The sequence below is a fragment of the Trachinotus anak genome, unplaced genomic scaffold (assembly GCF_046630095.1).
Source record: "Trachinotus anak isolate AG129_WGS33_773 ecotype Australia unplaced genomic scaffold, CSIRO_AGI_Tana_v1 ptg000004l, whole genome shotgun sequence".
In the NCBI taxonomy this organism is placed as follows: domain Eukaryota; kingdom Metazoa; phylum Chordata; class Actinopteri; order Carangiformes; family Carangidae; genus Trachinotus; species Trachinotus anak.
Window position 1 is genome coordinate 11,339,248 of NW_027273855.1, and position 20,393 is coordinate 11,359,640.

Consider the following 20,393-nt stretch of genomic DNA (forward strand, 5'->3'; position numbering starts at 1 on the left):
GACATCGCTTAAGGTCATTTTTACTTTAAACATAACATGAACTTACATGCAATGTGCAGACTGGCCTCTCTGCTGACGATGGTGCCAAAAGAGTTTGATGCCAGGCACTGATAGATGCCAACATCTTCCTCTTTATTCAGATGGCTGATATGTAAGTTTCCTCCCATGAGAGAGTAACGTGACCCTGGTCTGGGGAGGATGAAAGAGTCATTTAGCTTCCACCTGTGAATGCAAGCACATGACACACAGCAAAAAGTCCTTAATACAGAAAGTTTAGGTGCCCTGTATTTTGTACCCATGTGCCCAGTGTCTGACAATCAGTTCTGATTAATTGAAGCTATTAGACCGATGGACACTGATACAAAAACACTCGGATACATGACCTGAAGAGACTGCCCAGTAGCCTAAACTATGGCAAAAACCAAAATGAATACAACTGAAATGAGAGGCACTCAGTAACAGACATTTTACAACACTCTTTCTTTCTCTTCAGGCTTTTATTCAATTCAAACATGTCAAGTCTAACACACAAATAAGTCTGCAGATTCTTCTGGCATTTCCTTTTTCTTCTCAGTCTGTTTGTCCATCAAACACAACCCCATGAGGGCAGCCCTTTCACCAAGAATCAAAATCCTCCCCTGCAATCACAGTGATTATCACATTGGAGGACCAAGAAGCAGCACTGCTCAAACAAAATGGCTATGTGCAACACACGGGACAATGCTGCTTTCTGATTAAACCTCTTGTTTAGAGTAACACAGCAGTCTAGCAAGTGTGTGTGAGTGTGTGTGTGTGTGTATGTGTGTGTGAGAGAGAGATAACAGAAAGATGCTATCAATCAACTTGTAACTGTACAAGATGTGTGTGTGGCTGGGATCTGGGAGGCTTATTGTTGTTCTCTTTGCATAATTAAAGCTCATGTTCCAAGAAAACCCACTGAGTAGATGATGTCAGTTCAACCAAATTCAGCATGTGACCATAACCTAAATAATTACCTAAGACTACAAGGCTCAGTTTCTATTACTGGGAACAGTAAAGAGTTTACAACATGACATAAAAAGGATCAGACTCCTCCATTTTGTTTAGCAGAAAACTTTCTAAATGTATTCAGATACAATGAATCAATTGAGGAGTTTTTGAAATGGTCTGCATTACACTAGTGTGCAAATAACACTTTCATTTTCAAACCAAATCACAGTCAAAGGGAAAGATAACGAGAAAAAAGAAGAGCATAAACACAGACTGACAAGAAACGTGATACATGCAAAAGGAGACTCTCAAGAAATAGCTTTTCATCGAAGAAATAAGCCCCATTTAGGTTGAATGTTAGCTCCTTGGTCTTAATTAGATTTTCACAGCTCTCTGAGAAAAAGGAAACCTTGAGGTTTCTATTTCACCTTTCCTGCGTCTTCTTTCATGGGAAATATTTAGAGAAGGAGAGCAGTAGGCGGGACTGAAGAAGGAAGGGGATGGGGGGGACATATGCAGTGGAGTGGTGCTCAACAGCAGATTGGCTGATTAGATTGATTTAGTGATTCAGTGTTGCAGCTGGAACTGGTCCAACAGCTCCAGATGAGACAAATCAAGGGGCCATGGTGACAACTTGGAGTGGGAGCTCTATGTGGCAGCAATCGTTGGGTAGTCTTGGACAAATTAATTTGTCCTTGGCGCCCCTGAAATAGACCTGCCAACATTCACAGCAGTGAAGAGCCACTCAGCATATGGTGTCCTGCTGCTGAACCTCACAAGGACCCAAAACTCTTTCAAAACTCATTTCCAATGTTGGCACAAGTGACCTCTGTTACAAAAGGAAGTTGTCAAGTCGATGACAGCGCTATGATGTGTGCTGACTGAACCAACAACACAGCAATATGTCCATCTGAATATAAGTCCCATCATTAAAAGTGATAAAGGAATGATATCATAGCAGCTTGTGATCAATCTGAAAATGACTTCTTAATGTGGTATATAAACTGCCGCAGTTGGTGGCAGTCGCTGTAATTAAAGAGCTAATTAGAGCAAAATTTGATTTGATACGGAGCTGTGCACACTCTCAGAACTTGAACTCAAAAGGGCAAAAAAACTTGTAAATTTGAACTCATGAATTGGTTTTCATTTGAAAAAGTAGGACTATCCAGAGAGTGAAATAGTGACTGATTGCTTAATAAGTATTCCAGCCGATCCAAGTGATAAGATCTTGTACATTCATTTCAATTTGTGCCCATTAGGCATAACACCAAGGATCTTCAAGCTACATTAACGGCCGCATATGCTGATGTTATGAGAGATCGTTTCAACCTATTACACATTAAATGCTTGGCTTTGCAATTTGCATTTAATTACACTGACAGAAGTACAACAGCTATGTGGCCCCATTTGATGGATTATGAATTAACAGCATATGTGCTTGATGCACTTTAAAGCAAATCATTGTTTGTCATTTGTTTTCATTTGTCATCGTTTTAGCAGCAGAAGAACTGTGCATCAATTTGTTTCTAACACAGTCCCTGGGGGACCACACGGTCCCTGTACTGAAAAAGAATAGCCACTGCTTTTCGGTCTATCAAGTGATTTTTATCATGTCATGATAACTTCCAAACCAGATGAGTCTGTGCAGTCGTTGGCAGTGATTCTGTATATAAAACATTAATAGTAACAGGCCTGAAGCAAAGATATAGAATGACATCTTTTCTCATTACATCACTTCTGGTATGTGAAACATGCTCCACTAGAGGTTTTTTTTCTTCGCTCAATCTCTGTCATGATTGCAGCCAAGTTTTGGTGTGAGATTCTCTTGGGTCACTTGATCTTTTCAATGGTCAATGACACTGATGACAGGAAGCTCTCACAGTGAATTCTAATTCAGATCCATGTTCATCTGACAATGCAAATATACAATAGACCAGCAACTAAGGCCAATTAATTCATCATTCTCAAATTAACCATGACTGACAGTCATGCTAACCCCTGTAGGCAGTGAGCAGCAGTTAGCCATAAGGTCGACAAATCCCCAGTTTTCCCAAGGCAATAAATCCAGTCTCGCTTGGTTTTCAGTACAAATGTTGCACTTGAAAGCTCTGGAGCATTGCCTGAAGGTTCTGTGTAACAAAAACTGAACAGCTTGTATAAAGCTATGCCTGTAAGTGTTACCTGTAGAAGGGCGGTGGGTGTCCCTGTGCCTCACAGCTAAACACCACCTCTCTGCGATTCTCGCCAGGCTGAAGGGGAAACACCACACTGCCAGGTTGTTTGGTGAACACGGGCCTCAGCAGGACTCCACTTCCTGTGCAGGGAACCAACAAAACTACATCAGCTTTGATGTCCTGGTGAGCCTGAAAACCATGTTTAACATTTACAGGAAGTAAGTGAGAAACAGTGCTGCATAAGACAAGGTTGACTCACTGTATTTACCTCTGTTTGGCATGGATCTGAATTTTTCATATTAGTCAAAAAAAAAAACTTGCCTGACCCCTGAGGTACTGCATAGTCAGCTGGTAACCTTCATAAAACTTTAATGCAAACATCTGAATGTAAAGACCTGTCAGAGGCCACCGAGCTTTAGCACAATTTCATATAAACCATTCAAACTTATCACCAGCATCCCAAGGGATGTCATCTCATAAGAAATCTGAAACAACACATTTTGAGAGTAATACGGTCTCATTTTAAATCAATCCTCATTTGAACCATCAAAATGGTGCCCTTGAAAAATAGACAAAGAAAAAAGCCTATCATTTTCAGAGCAATTTTCCAAATACTTGAGAGAGGGGTTGTTTTGTGTTTTTGCGTCTTGTGCTCTTTCAACACAGTTTGGTTTTTGTTCCGAGGAAGTGGAACAAAAATTGCTTTTATTTTAAATTTCATCCAAACTACCTGTTATTACTTATAATGCAATCTTGCCATGATACAACAAATCACCAGTGCTGCCCGCAGATTGCTTTGAATTACACTTTTACGATGTATTTCACTGTGCAGTGTGGACACACACATTGTTATCATTATTATCACTATCATTATCATAATTATTCATCATGTGGTGTTGTGCAAGGTAGAAAAAGTTGTAAATATACAATATATACAGCACAGCACATACATTTGTACAATAACTCTAAATTCCCTGAGTGATATTACAGCATTATTGAGATTCATTGTTTTTGTAAGAACAAAGACAGACAGCAGCATGTTCTTGCAGGCAAAACCCACAGTGATCCATGGGGTATTCAACACTTCATTGGAATAAACATTTCTCTCTGTGATAGAAGGGGAATTCATTTGATTCGTCTGAATATATTTACATTTCTGTAATGGTACAGAGGTGGGGAGATTCTATAGGCTGGGTAACTAATTTGTATGAGAGACAGGTAGCCTTTTCAAGTCCCTGAAGCCCAGGGAGAACAGGTTTATCCTCAAGACTCAAAATAACTCTCTGAGAGGGTGGGGATGTTTGACAAGGGACCTTGTACACTGATTGTTCCTCTCCACAAGGATAAACCTCTCAGAAAGTTACACAGAATAAAAGGGCTCCTAATTATAATCTTTGTTAGATGAAGCGTGTCATTTGCAGCAGCGCTGGGAGATGATTGATCACCAGAAGACACTTCTTCTACAGCACATATTCAAACACAAATCCTCACTTGTAGTACACAAACTTGCCAGGACGATAAAGCGTGCAGTAAACATTAGATGAATCACGTTGCTTTATCAAATTGATGAATGATTTCAGTTATCAAGTCACATTTACATTCAGTAAAGAAAATTCTTAAATTGGGTCTATTCAGCTGGCAGCCCTGACACCCATGTCCAGATCTTTAGTTATTAATTATCACTTAACCTATTAACTAGCACTGACACAACAGTAAAAAAACAATAAAAACTTTATGCTATAGGTAATCTTGCACACAGCGCATTTCAGTGTTTGTATATTACTGTTAAATAGTATGCAATTCATTAATTATGCATGCCAAAGTTTACCACAGAGAATGATGCAGAAAAACTGATGGTGCTACAACAAACAATTCCAGACAATGTAGTTAATGTGGGCTTTGACATTCATCCACGTGTTTGAAGGAGTTAAATTTTATTGTATACATGGCACAATTTTTCTGATGTGTACCCTGCTACAGAACAGGTTGCATTACCCTGCCTGCAACCAGAAGCAAACACCCAAAACGCACTGAACCATGTCTGTCAGTACGTTTTTGCATAGCCTTGGTGTGTATTGCACTCTTGATCAATCCATAGGTGGACTGCAGTACACAAACGTAACTCAGTATTCAATTGATGGAAAATTAATCAACATAGATATTTGGTTGCAGTCCGTACTCTCGATTATTGCAGTGTTAAAGTGACCTGATCTTTGGCAGCACCATGGCAACTGTTATTATAATGGTGAGTAAGTGTCAGAATAATGAGAAGGGATTGAGCTCCGGGGGCTGTGCCTGGGGGCTGAGTTCAAACTGATGCAAACTCTCTGAAATTCTTTCGTTGCCCTAACAGGAATGAATATAAGATGTGGTGGGGAAAGTGGAATAATTTTCTGGTTTGGTTTCTGGTAATCAAACATTGAGGTGCTACTCACAAACCAGGCCTGCTCGGACTGAGCTCCACAGACACTGAGGGTTTTATTATTTTTCCCAGGTAGATCTCCTTTTGGTGCATACTTATTGGCTTGACCAGACCATGGGTGTATGCTGGAAATATGCCTGGCCAAGTAATTAAAGCTTAAATTTAAAACAACACTGAGAATGACAGTTGACAGACTGTTACCTGTTTTAAGATTGAAGGAGTCAAGAAATCATGTTAAAACAAGAATGTCAAAATCTGACTGCAGGTCCAACCCTGAGCGCCCCAGAGCACACAAAGTAGAATAACGGAAAAGTGCTCTATCAGAGAAGTGCACTGATCCAGAATCCCAACAGGAAGTTGACTGCACAACGCCGCAGGACAGAGATGGAGGTCATTATGAAAGGATCTTAAAAAAAAAAAAAAAAAAATAGGCCGCCTCCACTCACATCTGTCACCTGCTGCCAGATGGTGATATGTGCAGCCATTTTCGAAGGCTCCTCAGACGACACAAGACTCAGCATCGAAGCACAAGTGGAAGGCAGAGGGAGCTGTTTTGGAGGCTGAAATAAAAACTAATCTCAAATTCAATACTAGCTGACAGCAAATGAATTCCTCCAGCTTACCTCAGCATGAATAAACAGGCACATGGGGAGTTGGCTGTGGGGGAGGTATCGGTCGTTTGTGAGGTCCCGAATCCATTCGTTTCAGCTCAGGGTTTTATGCATCAAATAAAAAAAAAGCCAATCTTGCTTTTTAAAGCATCTTTCCCCTCTGTTCAGGCCGATAAGGTACACCTTTAAGGTCTCTCATTCAGGGGCAGCAATGTTACTCCAGACCAGGAGGAAGGTTTGGGGTGTTTCAACCAAGATATAGATTCAATCACAACTTGCCTAAATGTTTGATATCAGTATCAGTTGGACTTGTTTCTCAAGGTCCTTGAAAAACAAAAATATCAAACTGTACATAATAAAACAATTAATAATTTAACATGTCACCAGTAAAATTGTGGAAAAGGAAAAACTGTGGGTGGACATTGCCACATTCACATGATTTCGAGTACTATAGATGTAGAGAGATGACATTAAAAGCCAATGGAAAGAAATAAAGTCAAAATTGTACAATATTTTACTGCTGTGACTATATGCTAGGGTGTACTGTACTGCACAGCAGACTCTCGTTAATTAAACTAATTACAAAGTCAGTGGCACAGTCTGTAAGGAGAGGAATGTGGCCAACACATTCCAGAACAATATCCAACTATGTCATACCATTTTCTACTTAATCAAAGCTAGTGCAACTGAAATTCAATAACACCCCTTGTATCAAGAGTATCCAATGCCATGTTCACCGGGGAAATACAGAAATTGATTAGGTCTAACTCCATATGTGGGAAAGGCAAATTAAAGCTATTTTTTGTTGTTGCTCTCTATTGAATGTCTACATAAACCCAGGAACATACTGCTTCTGAGAATGCCATTTGTCATCTAATTGTAGTAATATCCCTTCCTATTCCTCCTCAAGATTGGCTAGAAGGTTATTTGTCACTTACAAGCTGCTGTGGTACACACTAATGGAAACATTCATCACGGTATAAAAGTGTACCATAATGTTCCCAACCATAGTAAACTTAGAGAATTCTGAATTTTGAACCTTTGTGGTTTTTGTTTTCTAACAAAGCATACAGAGTGGATTCTTGTACACTGTAAATATTTATTACACAATGTAACATAAACCTTGTGAATACTGTTAATGAGATGTAAAAATAAAAAAAATCAAAATGTGATGCACATGTTTACACCCTCCAATTACACTACTGTATGTGTTAAAGACTGGTGCTGAAAATAAATGTTTCATTCTTTCTTATAAATGTAAATCTGATGGCGACTAATTGTCTTGTCATGTCTTTGCTTCTATGTAAAATAAGAGTGATGTAGAGTAATGTTACCAGACTCATAACTTAAACATCAGGCTGATGGATGTATCCTTTAAACTATATGCTGTTGTTTAGCTGACTGTGATGCATTTACAAGAAATAATACATAGTACATACTCATTATTGTGCGTCTATAATTAACAATACAATGCAAACACATTTAAATGCGATGATTTTTAATTCCTGGCTGAAGTGAAAATACAGCCAGCTATGGGAGGATGAATCCCTGGGGAATATTCCACATCTTCACATATGCTGAACTTCAAAGATGCAATAAAATCCTTGCTTAAGAATTCCTAAAAGGCTTTGCCATGTTCTGAATCAATGAATCAATAAGGTGAGTCAATATTTGAAACTCCAGTCATCCCTGGAATGCACACATAGGAATACAGAGCAAAATAAAGGTAGTTCTAGAAGATTATAATGCAGCCCTTTGTTTTTTTACTCACTATTATCTCTATGAACCTGCTTTAAATGAACGGGGGTAGGCATAAAATTTTAAGTTTTGTCTAATTTATATTTATAAGAGATTTTCCGAAGATTGTCTCTTTAGCACAAAATTATTATTTTTGTCTTTTCTCTGCCTGTCCTAAGAAACAAAAAAGAGAATTTTGCACTAAAATTAGGGCTGAATGATGTGCAAAAGAATCAGACTGCAATTTTTTTTGCAGATATTGTGATTGCAATATGAGTCGCAATTTCAGTTGGAATGGTCATTTTTGCATTTTATTTTCCAAAAAAAAAAGTGATTTTTTTGTACAGTGACCAATTACACTTGTAATCTATATATATATCAGTATTGTATTAAGGTAGACTAAAAAAATTATCCTTTACAGGGTTCTAGCAGCACAACCACAGCCTCCTGTTATTTAACAGAACTGACACAACTGCTGTGCCAAAGCCCTTCAGTGGCTAAATGAAGACAGTGCTGAATGCTTAGTTATGATTGGCCAATAGAAACAGTCTCAGATGAGTGATTTCTGAACACTAGACATTTAATCATATCACTTCACTTTCACAAGTCCTGGAGATTTTGTTGATTTTTCATAAAACTAAACATCAACACCATGTGCCAAAAATGCACCACTTGTCTAAAACTGTTGACACGCACTCACCTAACCATGGGTTTTCTGATGTTAATTCTGAATTATTCTCAGAACATAAATTTGATTGCTTGTTAGAGCCTCAACAGCAGTTTTATTGGATATGTTCATATTTCTGTTCCCTAAATTGTAGCCTTTAAATGCCAACTACAAATGTTTCCATGATTGCACTGCTGCCAATTATTTTTCAGCTTGTAGTGAAATGTTTGGAAATTAACATTTTGCATCAAATGATGTAAGTTTTTGGCAAGTGGCTGTGAAGTAAGAGTGAATATATACAGCACGCTTCACAGCTGGGTCTTTATGTTACTTCCTGGTTTTTATTTGCTCCCAAAATAACCAGACATTGTACATTATGTCTTTGATATATATCAGTGTTTTTGAATATCATATTGTGTCAGCTCAATATAAATTCAATCTCCTCTCTTCAGTCCTTACAGAAATCAGCTACTTTGTAAGAAGCAACTGGATGTGTCTTGGTAATACATCTCTTGTGAACACACTCTGCCAATGATGAAACCCCTTCTGTCTGATGAAGACAGCTGATCCTGTGCTCTAGGTTGCTTGCAGTGTGAAGGCCAGCTGTATCCTTGTGGGACAAACCACATCCAGCTCTACCTTAAACTCTCTTTTTCACTCCCTTGCTCTCACTTATTCATTCACATGAACACACATATTGTACGCTACACGCCCTTGCCTCAAGCCATTCAGCCCCCCCTGGGGGGAGGAGAGTTGGGGGGAGGCTGGTTAACTCCAGATGAACTCGGTATGGGAATGACTTCCCCTTGGCCCCACTGCTCTCCCACCCAGCCCATACCTACTGTTTTAAGAAAAATACTTCCAAGTCTGGATAAATAACGTACCTAGCAGCACCTATCTAACAACCTCACACTGCGCTTTTTTTTACCCAGTATTGCACGTCTGCATACTAAAACGCTTATCATGTCTTTCTCCAAACATAGAGGCTTTTGAGGTCTATCGTTATATTGTGCCATACTTGTCTTGCAAGCAGAGCATATGTAATGTAAGCCCATGCTGAATATTAATGCTCAGTTACTCTGTGTTACCAACTGTGAGTGTGAGCCTCAAGAGTGAAGCAAGGGCTGTGCAACACAATGCTTTTCAGAAATGATTTGCCCTCTGCTTCTTTGTTAAGCACTAATTTGCCTTGAATAGATAACTGAATGCAGTTTCTGCACCTCATCATTGCAAGAGTAAAGTTTGTGGCTGGGATCTAGTGTGTAGCACAGACCACAGACTAGAACTGTCACCTTGAAGCTGTTTATCTGAGATCAAGAGGTTTATGGCAGGATTTCCACCAATGCCATAGACATTCACTCCTCTGTATATTCAACAGAATGCCTAAGTAGGACATAATATGTGATCCAGACTTGTGGTGTATATCCTAATCCCATAGTGACTCACAGTTCCCTGAGGAAAGCCTCATTAGACATCTACTGATGTGTATTGGATTTAGTGATAAGTGGTGCTAATTGCCATGTAGGCAAATTTAGGTGCCGACGTGCTGTTGTGCTTTTGTAAAGAGATGCACATGCACAAACAAATACACATGGCGACATTCACAAGCGCACACACACACACACACGCACGCACACTAATTATTTTAGGTCCCAGCTGTGAGGAGGGGCTGCTGATTTGGAGCAAGGCAACATGAAAGATTAGTCATTCCTCAAGATACCGTGCTCATGGAACAAAGCCCTTATTCATCTTGTTCTGAGCTCCAGACTCTGACATTCTGAAGAGAACTAACATTTGACCCTGAACATTTTATAAGAGAGGACAATTAGGTCTCTCATTAAAGGCAAGATCAATGACAAGATTTCTGTACTACTACCAGTGCAATCTCATTTAGAGTAACAATTGAAGTGCCCTTTAAAATGAATGACTGCATATTCAATAGCTAAATAGGGCCTGTCTTTCAGAGATAGAAACCTGGCTTTTTCTTTTCCAACAGGATTCACTGCTTGTAAAAAAAACAGAGATAGCTGCTATGTGAACCTGAAAGAATGTTAATTTGCTGCCTTGAGCTGCCTATGAAAACACAACATTTTTCCTACCATTTATAAATTTGGTGGAAAGCTTTGGGTGCTCTATGCCATCAAACCTGTTTGTTTTCCATTTGATTTTTAAGTGCCATCCGCCCTGATGCCAAGGTGCCGTAACAAAAAAAATGGAAATAATAATTTAAAGATCCTATGCTGGCAACATAAAAAAGTGTATGTTTGGGAGACTTACCTGTCAGACAGTCCACCAATGACAGCAGAAATATAAGTTTCCATAGCAACTCCATTTCAATGGTCTCAGGTCAACACCAGCTCACATCCAATCACAGGTGTGTAGAATCCTGGCTTTGTCCTTTCCAGCACTTTCACCGTTCGTCTGCCAAATGAAAAGAAAAGGAGGTGGAAAGCCATTAGACATTCACATACAGTAATTGTCCACATTTGCTGGGCAGTGACTTTTATGATATAAACCACAAGAGCATGGTAAAACCAATTATCAATCGTATCCTGAAAACCAGAAAAATCTAAGCTAATAACATTTAATTTCAGCAAACACTTTTCAGGTCTAGGTGACATTTAATAGCAGCTCTATTTTGAATTGCAGATACTGTGAAAGCCAGGGTATAATGTATCTGTGAGAATAATCAAGAAACCGCTCTGTCCTGTGCAAACTCAGAAAATGATTTGTCCAGCCTAAGCTCTTACAAAGCACTAGTGCGCACTTGTGCTGTGCAGTGTGCTTCAGTGTTCTTAACATTGCATAATAGGGAATGTGTCTGCAAGAGAAACATAAAGGGATTGCTTCCTTGTACTCAAACCTGCTGAGACAAAACAAAAAGCAAGCTGGTTGTCAAGACACATCCCTGGCAAGTAATAAAGCACTGTCCTGGCTCCTCGAATTCGTCTGAGCTGGGGGGATTATGTATTTCTGACATAAAGAGCTGACTGTACGCAGCGCAAAACCATTTTCCGTCCCCACGGGAGACTCACACAATTGATTTTCTCAAGGACTAAACCGTAATTTATCCCTGCTTTGACTCAAATGAAGTCTCAAAAAAAGTTGTGACATCATAATGATACATATTCCTCCTGCCACCGATAAACTATGATGTATTTATTTGTCGAAATACGCCCCCAACATGTTGATAGCTATGATACTTTCTGGTAAAGCAGCAGACAAATGTCACGCGTATTATAGGCTTGTTATGGAGTGAAAAAGGATGAAGAGAGGAAATTAGGCATTGTCTTTGCTCGAACTGACTCTCCCTGGTACATTTAACTGACTGATGACAGTTTCCTCTGACTACACACTACCAGCATGCTGAAATAAATGAGAGGAGAAATTAATAAGATCAGACAATATAGTCTATCAAGAGGAAAGTGCCAAAAAAGCAGAGACAACTGAATGATTACAGTTTCATAGTTTCTCAGTTATCTGTATGCCTCTTATCTTTGCCCCACTGGAAGGCATGACAGAGCATACTGATGCTTATATGAATATATCAACTGCATCCCTGACACATTCGCCTACACAACTCTTCCTTCTGCGTGTACTAAAGCATTAAAGGCAACACTTTTCCCCTATAAATCTCATTATGGAGATTAGTTTAAGAGTGTCATCTTAGTTCCAACTTATCTTGCAGTTATTAGGATGCAAATGTCATGAGTAAATGTTGGCTTTTAATAATAAAACAGAGAGACTTCAAATCCCTTCTTGTGCTCCTGGATATTTTTGGAGTGCTACTCCTTTGAGGGAATAATTGTGAGAGACGCACGGAATAAATTACTCCACACAATGTCTTTAAAAGACTAAAGCCGAGAAATTCGGCAAAACTTTATACTCTAACTTCCCACCTATGTCATGTTATTTAAATATCTGACATGTGTACATAGACTAAATAAGACAAATGATCAAGTTTCATTTTCAACAAATTGAACACTCATACACTTGTGACAAACGCTTGACCTCATCAGAAACTGTTCAGGTTGTTTTGTCAGCCATTTGAGATTGTGATCATCTAAAATTAATTTATCCCGTCTCTACAGCAGCCAACATGACCAGAACGTGTGAACTATGGAGACGCCCCATTCATAAAAGCAGGTATCTGTTGGCTTCTAACTGCCATCTCTTGATCTCTATTACTCACAAGCCCTGAGACAGGAGACATCAGACAGCAGGGCTAGTGGGGGGGGCAGCCTTTTGATCCAAAGAAGCTCAGCACTAAGATGATAGCTAGGGGAGTTGTGAGTGTCCATGCCAGTATTTGACTTCCTCTTCAGTACAAATTAATGACCCTTGTGACCTTAAGAGGTAGTGACAAGGCCATTGACTTACTTTCATCCCAAACTGAATCTCTCATTTGTTTGCTGTATGAGATGAAAGTTAATGATAGGAAAGGCTTTCAGACTTTTCCTTTCAAGTTCTACGCTCTTTCATGTCTTTGGAAAAAGCCAGTGGTTGAAAAATGGAATATGACCAAGGCCGGAAGGATAGTCGTGGCCTAAACATTTCCTGACCCAATTTGTATAAACGTCACTGTTTTTAAATGTAACACGACAATAATGACTCCAGCCTCTCATTTCACATACAAGGACTCAGTGCAATAAATAACGCAGATTTACATACTTTCTTTCTGTCTGAGTAATAATTTAACCAGTGCTGACCTTGTGATTGGGATGTTGCATTAAGCATTATCCCTCAAGTGCCTCCTCACTCTGAAACTGACATATTGACTGAAGTACTTACACAACATACTTGTTCAACTTGTCAATAGCGAGAGGAAATAACTGGTATCTGTCAAATTCAAGTGCTTTGAGATTAGTTTATTGAAAAGCACTGTACCAAAACACAGGGTGATTGATGCTGAGAGGTCAAAACATTTTAATTAGAAGCAAGTCGTGATGAGGAGATCTGAAAAAGTTGTCGTCTCCGTCTTCACAATCTGGAGGTAAAATTTCCATAAATATTTCCAGTTTAAAGGAATAATGTGCAAAGTGCCCAAATGTCACATTATCATAATAAGCAACATATCAGTTGATGTCTAGTCTTAAGTAAAGACATGAATATTACATCACATTATTTTTTCCTTTGAAGATTAATCAACAAATATACACAACAGCCAAAATGCCAAGCATTTGCTCATCCAGGGTTTGCTACTTTTTTCTGTTTTATTTCATTATGAATCAAACAGCTTTAGGTGTTGGACTGTTGTTCAGTGACATCATCAAACGAAGCCAGAGTGCCCGCAGGAATCCTGCACAGGTATGAGAAGAATATGCAGACTTCATGAAGAAGGCCCCCAACCACAAGGTTCGAATCCTGAACTTTCTCGCTGTGAGGTGACAGTGCTAGCCACTGCACCACTGTGCCTCACATGACTTCAGCAATTAATCACAATAGTTGCTGATTAATTTTGTCAATCAACAAATCGATTAATGGACTAATCATTGCTGCTCTTGTCCATTCTCCAGTGCAGTAGCTCTAGAACATCATCTAATCACATGGAATTAATGCTATGTGCTGCAACAGCAGGAAGCTTGAATGTGAAACTGAGCGCTTCATTTTATTTGACATTTGAGGAAATGCAGCTGCTTTGAGGCAGGTTTCAGATTTGTGGAGACAAAGCGCTCCTCCAAATTTCAGTGTTGTCAAAGTGACACCTCTGTTCCTCTTCTCCCCTGACAGCGCCAGCTGGAGTTGATAAACCACAAATTTTAGTTCAGTCAGCCACAGAAGATGACGGTGATGGCTGATGGCAGCTGATTCGACCCTCTCTGCTACATCAGATCTCTCCGCTGCCATCAATTTTTCAGGGCTCAAAAATGTATTAATAGAAGGGTACTCCAGGTCCCTTTGGTTGAAGAGTCCAGATGAAGATAAAATTCACACTAAAATGCATGAGCAGCCCACACACACTCTCACACCCCCCCCCCCCCCCACGCAAGCTCTGAATCATGAATGAGACCAGACTCCCACACTCTGCAGGAAGGAGACAAGACCAGAAAAAATGGCATACAATGCTGCATCTTTAATCACCTGAGCTGTGACTTCACTTGATCTGCAGACACCAGCTCGATCAGTGTTTTCCTGCATGTGAGGCTCATCTCACGGCTGTGAGTGCCTCCAGTCATCTAAAATTCATTTTCTGGTGGTGTTCACGTTGAGACTAGTAGTAGTAGGGAATGTGAAATTTCTCCCTAATCCTGCATACCTTAATTCACCACACACATAAATCTAAGATTTACCAAGCAGCGCTGTGGAAGAGTGGCAGTGATAATGATATCAAGTCCTTATCAGATTTTATTATTTTACAGTTCCAGTACAGGTTTTTTTTTACACTAAATATTGAGTCATTAAACCATATATACTGGACACAGTTGTAAGATAGCAATTCAGATTTTATTATTTTGCTTTTTTGACAGCGGTGTCTGGTCTTACACTTGACCAAGACTGTACTTGTGTTCTTTAAAGGTTTACAGATTTTGCAGATACTTTTCTTTCATCATAGAACTGACATGGCTGTTGCTATGTGTTAAGTAGGTGTCATATCTCTTGGATCCATAAGACATGTTTGTAGCCTCCTCTACAATTTTAACATGAAAAGATTGAATGTGCTTTCAAGTACTTTCAAAGGTGTTTTGAAGGTGCTTTTGCTTGAACTGACTCCCACAGAGTTCCACAAGTTCCACAGAGATAAAAAGTCAGAAAAAAGAAACTTAACTTCCCCCTGCCAATCTTGCTCTTTAAGAACCTATGCAGCTATAACCAATAAGCTCAAAACTTTTTGAGTTGTGGCTTTTATATGTGCCAACCCATTTTTTTTTTTCCTTCCTCACAAATGGCTCACCACAGGAGTCACGGAAGTGCCAACATATTCCCCAGCCAAGATTCTACCTCAAATAGTGGCACAAGACAAAGAGACTAATGGTGTTTTGATCTAAGCACACAAGCCGCAGGCATGACATAACACATGCCAGCTTCTTCATTTCTCCAGACCGCACAAGGGGCACTCCACGGAACGTTCATCCCATTCTCCCCTGTGACAAGACCAACTGAGTGTGTTGAAAGGTTCTTGGTGCTTGCACGCATGCTCCAAGCCCAAGTTTTAATATAATAAGCATGGGATACGGTCATAATTTATACACCATTTTAGATGTATGTATCGAAATTCAGTTTCTGAACATCCTTTCTTATTTTTCTTCATTGTTTTATTTTTATTATTATTCATTACTGAATGAATAGTTAAACCTCAAGCAATGCACTCATTGTATGCACCCTAAAATATAAGTGAACTGACAAATGGTTGTCACAGATTTTGTGTTTTTTTTTCGCCAGTAATAATCTACATGTGACTGGAGTCGCCCAGATTTTAATCATTCTAATTGGGCACTAGCAGCAAACATACGGTCTGTTTGTCTTACAGCTGATGTTAGCTCTGACTAATTCTGTTTTTTTTTTAAGCACAAGTGGTTGACAATGCCAGTGCACCTGTCTGTCTAAGGTAGTAATTAAGGATCCCATTAGGATTTAAGAGCATGCCAGTTAATAGTTCCTTAAATACACGGATTTAGGTCGTTGGTGGAACACTGGTAGCAGTTATCATGGGAGGTAATTTGAAGTCTATGACAGAAATGCATGCTGTTATTACCGTTACGGATAAAAAATCCTCTTACACACAAAAAACCCGAAGTGATTGTGAGCACTGTGGCTTAAGGCATCTATACCAACTGGTAGCACGCTGATTACTACAATTCTGAAAGACTGTATTGTCTAGTAAAAACATATAAATTGTGGCCCGATTCAACAGTACATTAAGTATATGGCGTAATGTTACACAACATTGTTCTGATGGTTTCTACACAACATATTAACATGTACTTCTTTTTTATACAAGACGTCCCATGATTATCAATCAAACTACAACTGGAATAGCAAGTAGATATGTTTTTCCAATATTTATTATCTTACTTCAGTGTTTTCTGAGTTGCTCCTGGAGACATCCAGCTGTGGTGTCGATCAACACCACACTCCAAAATTGAGAGATCTGGTTTTTGTGGTTGCTTTTTTTTTTTCTAATGTATAACATACCTCAATTTGTTACTTTTTAAAAAATGAAAACACCCTACATACTCAATACACACTGAGAAATAGTACATAAGGTGCAGCTGAAAGCAGAGCATTAGACAAAAAAAGAAGATCATTCTGAAGACAATTTGCACAGTAGCGTATCACAAATATACATTTCAGACATTTCGTGAGCAGAAAGAATCATTTTTACTGATATTTCTCTGCCAGCATAAAATTTTGTTTATGGATGGACACGTCTCTGAGGATACCACTGACTCAAAAAGGAGGCCAAGGTTAAAGCATGAACCTTAGAGTTCCCAACTGAACTGAATGTGTAAATTTCCACAAACTTCAGTATGTGGATGCAGGGGAATTTTCTGCATTCTTGTTAATACAAATCTGGGCTGTTGATTTTATACAGTCAAACAGTCATGAAGATATATTGTAGAGTTTAGTAAGTTCCTTCAAACTTTAACTGTTACTGTCCCAACTGAATAGAAGATTACAGCCTATAGCTTAACTCTGCAGTTCAAATGTTGGTGGTAAGCTACATTCCTTTTGTTTTTGATCATAAAGAGAACAGAAATGAACAGAACAGAAATCCTTTGGACCACCATGTTACCAATGCCTACCTGTTGTGATAAAATCCTGAAACATGGCAATCTCTACCTGAACTCATGATAATGCATATAATTTTTCGGCCGTCTTCGGTGCAAGACCAGGCTCTATAAACTTCACGTTCCACCCTTCTCTTCCTGAGCCAGTGACATCATCAGAAGTGTCCTGCCATGAACACACTTCCCCAAGGAGATGTGTAGTAGCTCTACTATTCCAGCCACTTGAATACAAACGGTAAGAGGAGTAACTGCACTCCAGAGCAGCGTTTACTGTAAGGAACTAAACCCACCTTTGGGTAGAAACAGTTATGCCCAAAGAACATCCAGCTGGCACAATGTCAACATGAAACTAAAGACAGTCTTAAAACACTGAGATTTCCCTGCAAACAAGGGGAGAAATGGGGCGTCATGTAAAACATTCTGCCACAGGTGAGAGTTAACTGTAGAAACAACCATGTCTCTTTTCTGAGCCTCAAATATTTCACTTAATAGCGGAATCCTAATGTGCAAGGCAGCTCCCTCTCTGACATATATACACATGAGAACAACTAAAGGAAACGCTAAAGGACTTTAGACAATCTCAACTGCAATCAGGCTCGGAGCTCGGTGCAATCAAAGACAGCGAGGGGTGATGTGACTGGACTGGGTCCAATCCCCTGTTGATCACTGAAGACGAATGAGGTCTGCCAGAGGTTTTAAATCAGCAAGAATTGTTAGGTCCATTTGTGTCCTCTTACAGAAAAGATACAGGATTAAGTGATGACCCTGGTAATTAGACGACATAGAGAATGTCATTATGTCTAGTAAAGAAAATCTACTTCTCAAGTAAGAACTGGACAACTGTTTTTTTTTTTGTTTTTTTTTCTAACTGTCTTAAAAGCATGATCAAAAATAAGACCTGCAATAACACGCTGAAAATGACAACAACTGTGTGCTGCCTAACATTGAGAGAGGAAATAAAAGATAATCAAAGTCCAATAACCCAAACAGACAGCCTGCTTGCTGATATTTTTATTGAAGTCCTAAAATATGAGGTTTCGCACTATAATTATCTTATCCATGGCATAAGTGGAAGTTTGTGTTGACTGACAGCCTGATGATCGCACTGACCTAAAATAAGCAAGGAGGGACTCGGGATAATGAAAATAAGATTTTCACACGGAATGTAGAGGAAGCAAATAGTTGTAATTATCTACCTGAGTAAGTCCCCTGCGTTGTTCGCTGATGTTTATCCCTTCTCGGATATCCATGTTACACCGCGCATCTCCTCAGCCCAGTATCTCCCAGCGTCGAGCCGACGGCGACAGCTAAGTTCGGTTCCCTCAAGTCTTCCTCGTAGAAATGGAGCCAACCTCCTCTCGCCACTTCACCTTCTTCTTAAGACGGGCTGCCCTACTGGCGTTCACTCCGTCCACCCTCAGCCCCTCCGGTGTTTTCAGGGTCGGGGGTTGGTCGCCGGCAGCCTGCTCCTCCTGTCTCCACACTCCGCTATGTTCGGTGGGGGGGGGGGACCGCGGCGCTCCTGCTCGCACCGCTGGCGGGCTGATGCTAACCGACCCGCAGCGGCGGCTTCCTCTAACACGGTGTTGTGCGGTGTTGTGAAGAATTTTTTTTTTTTTTTTTTTTTTTTAAATTTCACTGAAGAAATTCATTTTTTTGGGAAGAGAGAGAAGTGTTCACAGCCTGGCTGACGCCGGTGTTCAGTCTCAGCGTCCGGCTCGTCCGCAGGAGGAGGACCGCGGCTGCCTGCGTGCGCGGCGGCAGTGGCAGTGGCACATGGGGCAGCGGAGGTGGATATGTAGCCCGGTTGTATTTCGTGGATTTATTTATTTATTTATTTAGGCCTGTTTACTTATTTTCACGCTGCTGGTCGACGCCACCTCCTCCTCATCTTCCTTACTCAGGAGCCTGTTAATGATCTCTCTTATTTGAAGATGCTGTTTATTCATTTGTTATTGAATGTGTTTGTGTCTGGGTAGTAGGCGTTAAGACAAAAATCAAACATATTTCATTAATTATTTATTAGTAGTATTTGGATGCTCCACTTAGCCAATGTAAAGGAAAGAAAAAAAAAAAAAACAATAAAGGAAAAATATTCTCAGAAAGTGTCAGAATTATGCAGAGTGAATCCTATGTATTTTTGTATACTCTTGATTTAATACTACTCATGCATTAAAGTGCAGCATTGATATGATAGGTTGTGGTAGAGCAGATTACATCTACTTATTATGATCTTTGATAGATTCATCGCCAATCACTGCATGGGATTTTATAAATAATTATTGTTTGATGATAATTATATTTAGCATGTAAAATCTTAAAGCACCCTTCACACCCATGGTCCACAAACACAGGTGTTTTCACTTACCTGGCCTCATGAGAGCTCTGCTCTACACATGTCCAGACTCTGCTTGATTGACAAGCAAAGTAGCAAAATGTGGAAAATAATCAAGTGTAATTGGAGTGTACAGTAATAAAACATGAATAAGAGGCTGAACTTGGGAAGGAAAATAGTGACTTATGAGCCTGTTTTACTGTCTTGGGCCACTGTCAACAAAGTTAACATACACAGGCCTGACAAAACAAAGCAGAAGAAACACTTATTGAAAAAGGGCTAAAACTCTTAAGTAACTCATTACAGAGGACAGTTGCCTCTGTCAGCCCTGTATGCTGTATATTCATCACAATGATGGAAAGTAACTAAGTACATTTACTCAAGCTATGCATTTAAGTAGACTAAGGTGCTTGTACTTTACATATCACAGTAGTATTACAACTTTATGATATGTTAATTACATGTTCATGTATAAATAATAATAACCCAACAATCTAATATCATATATACATATATATGCATATATGATATTAGATATAATATTAGATGATATTTTATATATATATATATTATATAAATCTCAGAACTGAAATGGACAATTCTGTAGAATGACTTAATGACATACAGAAGTTTGCTTTTGATACTTTATTTTGCTTTTTATACTTCTGTACCTTTACTTAAACAAATGTAAACACAGGACTTTTACTTGTAAAGTGCACTGTAAATTATGGAACTTCTGTCTCCTAAGT

General features: G+C 39.4%; 1 protein-coding gene across 3 annotated transcripts in view; it reads right to left on the reverse strand.

Annotated features, from left to right (window-relative positions):
* Positions 1-19,305, reverse strand: part of cntn3a.1 (contactin 3a, tandem duplicate 1) — a 74,420-nt gene extending 55,115 nt beyond the window's left edge. For 2 of the 3 annotated variants that reach the window (XM_071475860.1, XM_071475858.1), the window contains exons 1-4: positions 18,506-19,304; positions 10,858-11,001; positions 3,151-3,283; positions 47-222 (exon numbers count right to left, since the gene is read on the reverse strand). In XM_071475860.1, coding sequence (XP_071331961.1) covers positions 47-222; positions 3,151-3,283; positions 10,858-10,912 — 364 coding nt within the window. In that variant the 5' untranslated portion in view covers positions 10,913-11,001; positions 18,506-19,304. Of the gene's footprint in view, positions 1-46; positions 223-3,150; positions 3,284-10,857; positions 11,002-18,505 lie in introns of all 3 variants that reach the window. The other variant, XM_071475859.1, reaches the window with a different exon arrangement.
* Between the last annotated feature and the right edge of the window lie 1,088 nt (positions 19,306-20,393).